The 3,337-nt window shown below is 36.8% G+C and overlaps 1 protein-coding gene across 1 annotated transcript; it reads right to left on the bottom strand.

Annotated features, from left to right (window-relative positions):
* Nucleotides 1-427: 427 nt before the first annotated feature.
* urahb (urate (5-hydroxyiso-) hydrolase b) lies at nucleotides 428-2,486 on the bottom strand. Its single transcript, XM_017436631.3, has 4 exons — nucleotides 2,417-2,486; nucleotides 1,646-1,833; nucleotides 1,202-1,337; nucleotides 428-780 (listed from the first exon to the last, which is right to left on the bottom strand). Exons 2-4 carry the CDS (start codon nucleotides 1,777-1,779, stop codon nucleotides 691-693), a joined length of 360 nt encoding a protein of 119 aa, XP_017292120.1. The 5' UTR covers nucleotides 1,780-1,833; nucleotides 2,417-2,486; the 3' UTR covers nucleotides 428-690.
* Between the last annotated feature and the right edge of the window lie 851 nt (nucleotides 2,487-3,337).

Here is a 3,337-nt window from a genome sequence, read left to right as displayed (position 1 = left end):
TAAGGGCACCTTTAATGTCATTTTCCTGCAGATTTCTAATCTGTTCATTTCATTATTTTGAGGACAGTAAGGATTCATCATGACAAACATCTGAAAAAATTTGAAAAGTATCTAGGAGTTTAGTTAAATTTGCATGAATTTCATTCAAATTGGCAACTTTTGTCAACTGTTTCTGTGACTAAGGTCAAGCTGTTTTTGTTAACTTCTATAATGTAAATAAATAACTTTCTGTATCCAATTATCCTCCCTGTTGACTACTCACACCAAAGATTTAAGCAGTATATCAGAACAATATTTAGGTTTTTAGATGGACCCAAATTAAGCTTCAAAAACTGTACAAAACTTTCTAACATTAAACCAATTAAGAAAAAAATTGCAATAATTCTTCAAGACTTTGGACAGTTTGTTTGTTGTATAGTTAGTTAACCACACATTTGTAAAATGTTAATAAATCATTCCAAGAAATTAAAGAATTGATTAAAACATTATTTTGTTTATGTCCATAAAAAGTAAAAAAAAAAACTGTACATCATGATACCTCAGTTACATTTTGCTATTTAGGTCCCTAATGATCCTAACCATGACTGTTAAACTGGGAAAGTCCAAACCATGAATATTAGACTTGGACATGTCCAAACCATGACGGTTAGAAGACAGCAAAGAGCTCCATGTCTGCTGCTAGAGGAGCTTTCAGCTTCCTCTGTAGGTGCTATAGGAGAAACGACTCATCAGCAGTGGGAGATGTAACTTCTGGGACAGCTCCCGGATGGTGAACACGACCTGAAAACACACACACAAGTTTGTATTTCAAAAACGATTGGGACATTGTATCGGTTTCTATTCATTTTTGTAGCCAAATCCTGACACTAACTCTAACCCTGACACTAACCCTAAACCTAACCATTACCAGTTCCTGTCTAACCCTAACCCTATCCTAAACTCAATTCACACCTTAGGCCTTAACCTTTCTCCTAACCCTAAAATAATGTTCCACCATATTAGGACCATGCTTTGGTTCTCGTAAGGACTGCCGGGCCTGACAAGGTAAGTATGTATACCAAAAAATATCCTAAAATAGGGGACAAAAAACAAGTACACACACACACATTTGTCAGAGGCTGCCTGTTTTTTAGATTTGTTTACCTCTCGAGTCATCAGTGGTCACATGTTATCTGTGTTGTAGTGGTTCTGGGAACCTCACCTCTACATACGGGTAGAAGCAGATTTGACCCAGACTCTCCCAGTATGAACCGGTCTCAAAGCGCAGCTTGTACATGCCGGGGGTGAAGGCTTCCTGGCTGATCAGTCCGGGACAGCGGCCGTCTTCATTTGTTGTCCTGAAAGTCAAACATGGTCTGAAATGTCTCTTACTTGTCTAAGTAACTTAGCGTCTATATAACTTTTTAAAATTTTCTTTGCTCTTAGTCATATCTTACAAAAACAGAATAATATAAGCAATTGAATTTGGCCCAAAAGAAGATTGTCTGTGGAGGACCACTCAGACTGATATTAACTTATAATTTAAAAACCTACATCTGCATTAAAATGAATGTGGACAAAAACTAAACTAATCAAGCTCTTTCATGTTCTGTTAATTTATAATCAATTTTAGTGTAAAAACTTTGAGTTTTAATTCAGAGCCTACCCAACACTGATCATGGTCCAGATCATCAGCTTGGAGTCCAGGCGGTGCAGGCTCAGGGCCATTTTAGCCCCTGGGACCCCATCACTGGTGTTTAACACATGTGTGCTCAGAGGGCTGCTCTCTGTTGCTGACATATTCTGATGAACAGGTCTATCAGTCTGCACCCCCTGTACAATCTTTGAATTCACCTACAGAGAAATGAAAGTCACAAAATTAGCACTACAACACACCACAGTCACCATGTTATGAACCAGTCAGGACGTTGTTAGGAAACTAAAACTAAAAGCTAAAACAGCAAATGTCTAGCTAAAAATAATAGAATAGCTAAAAAACAACAGTAACAAAAAGGCTAGCAAAAGGTTAAAAGTAGCAAAAAACTATCTAAAAACCAAAATAATCAAGAGGCTAGCTAAAAAGTAGCAAAATCCATTATAATATATCACTGATTGCCATGCCACACAACCGAGAAGTGTGTCAACTGAGCTAAAATGAAGAAAAAAGTGAAATAAATCTTTTTAGGTTAATAAACTAACATTGTTTAATCAAAGCACAGCTCATATGAAGATGTCATGCTGACAAATAACAAAACTGGATAGAATTCTTTGAAAAGATCAAACAAAAAATGACTCAGACTTGGAGTTGAAATATGCATCTAAAGGTAAACAAATAAAAGGTAAAAAAAAAAAAATCTGGACTCGCAGAGTGTTCGCACTGTGGTGACTCTTCAGCTGTAAACTGAATGAAATGTTTTTCAGAAAATTCAGTCCTTACCTCTGCTTTGGCGAGCACCTTCAGCTCCTGAATCTGATTAACCAGTTTTCATCAGACACACGCACAGCAGGCAAACAAACCTGGGGTCAAAGGTCCTCCTGACTCTAATGAATCATTACAAACAGCTTTCCTCGATCAGCAACATGTGATTCACTTCATGTGATGCTAACACGGAATAAGGCTCTACAGACTGAATTGAAGCACTGTGTGCATGAAAATATCATTCATTAAACTGGTATATTCTTTATTATTTTTCGCTGCAGATTTAGGCTGTTTTTGCACATGTCTGCATTGGTCTCTTAGCATAATTTTGTACGAACAACTAAACAGATTTTAACAAAACTCTTAGAAATTAATCATTGGATGTACATCTACAGCTAATTAATTTTTGGAGCTGACCTATTTCAAGATGGCCACCATAACATAAACTCTTAGTTTTGAATGTATGTGTTGTGAATGACTGTCAGCTACTACCTCACCAAATCTTAGCTCAGTATCTGTAAAAATTAGTTGTAGCCAAACACATAAATGGTTAAAACCACTGGTAAAGTAGGAGGAAAATGAGTAAAACAAGTGGTGTGAAACTGCTGGACTCAAAGATTTAAAAAGATCTGGAGTGTTGTGCCTAAAATATTATATATTGCATTTCACTACGTAAAAAAGAAAATTAAAAAAAAAAAATACCAGTTTGGATTTTTGTTTGAGTCCCCAAACAAAGAGCTGTAATAAAAGGAGAGATTTGGGGCTTCAGTCCAACACAGAATTTAAATGGTTAACAGGGGCAGCTGCTTTATTGTTGTCATATATATATATATATATATAAAAATTCCCTTCTCACCCTCCGCGGGTGGTCTTTGTTTCATCCTCTGAGCTCGGGTCCTCTACCAGAGGCCTGGGAGCTTGAGGGTTCTGCGCAGTATC

Source organism: Kryptolebias marmoratus, linkage group LG11 (assembly GCF_001649575.2).
Source record: "Kryptolebias marmoratus isolate JLee-2015 linkage group LG11, ASM164957v2, whole genome shotgun sequence".
NCBI lineage: Eukaryota > Metazoa > Chordata > Actinopteri > Cyprinodontiformes > Rivulidae > Kryptolebias > Kryptolebias marmoratus.
The sequence above is the reverse complement of the archived record's forward strand: the minus strand, read 5'-3'. Positions and strand labels throughout refer to the sequence as shown.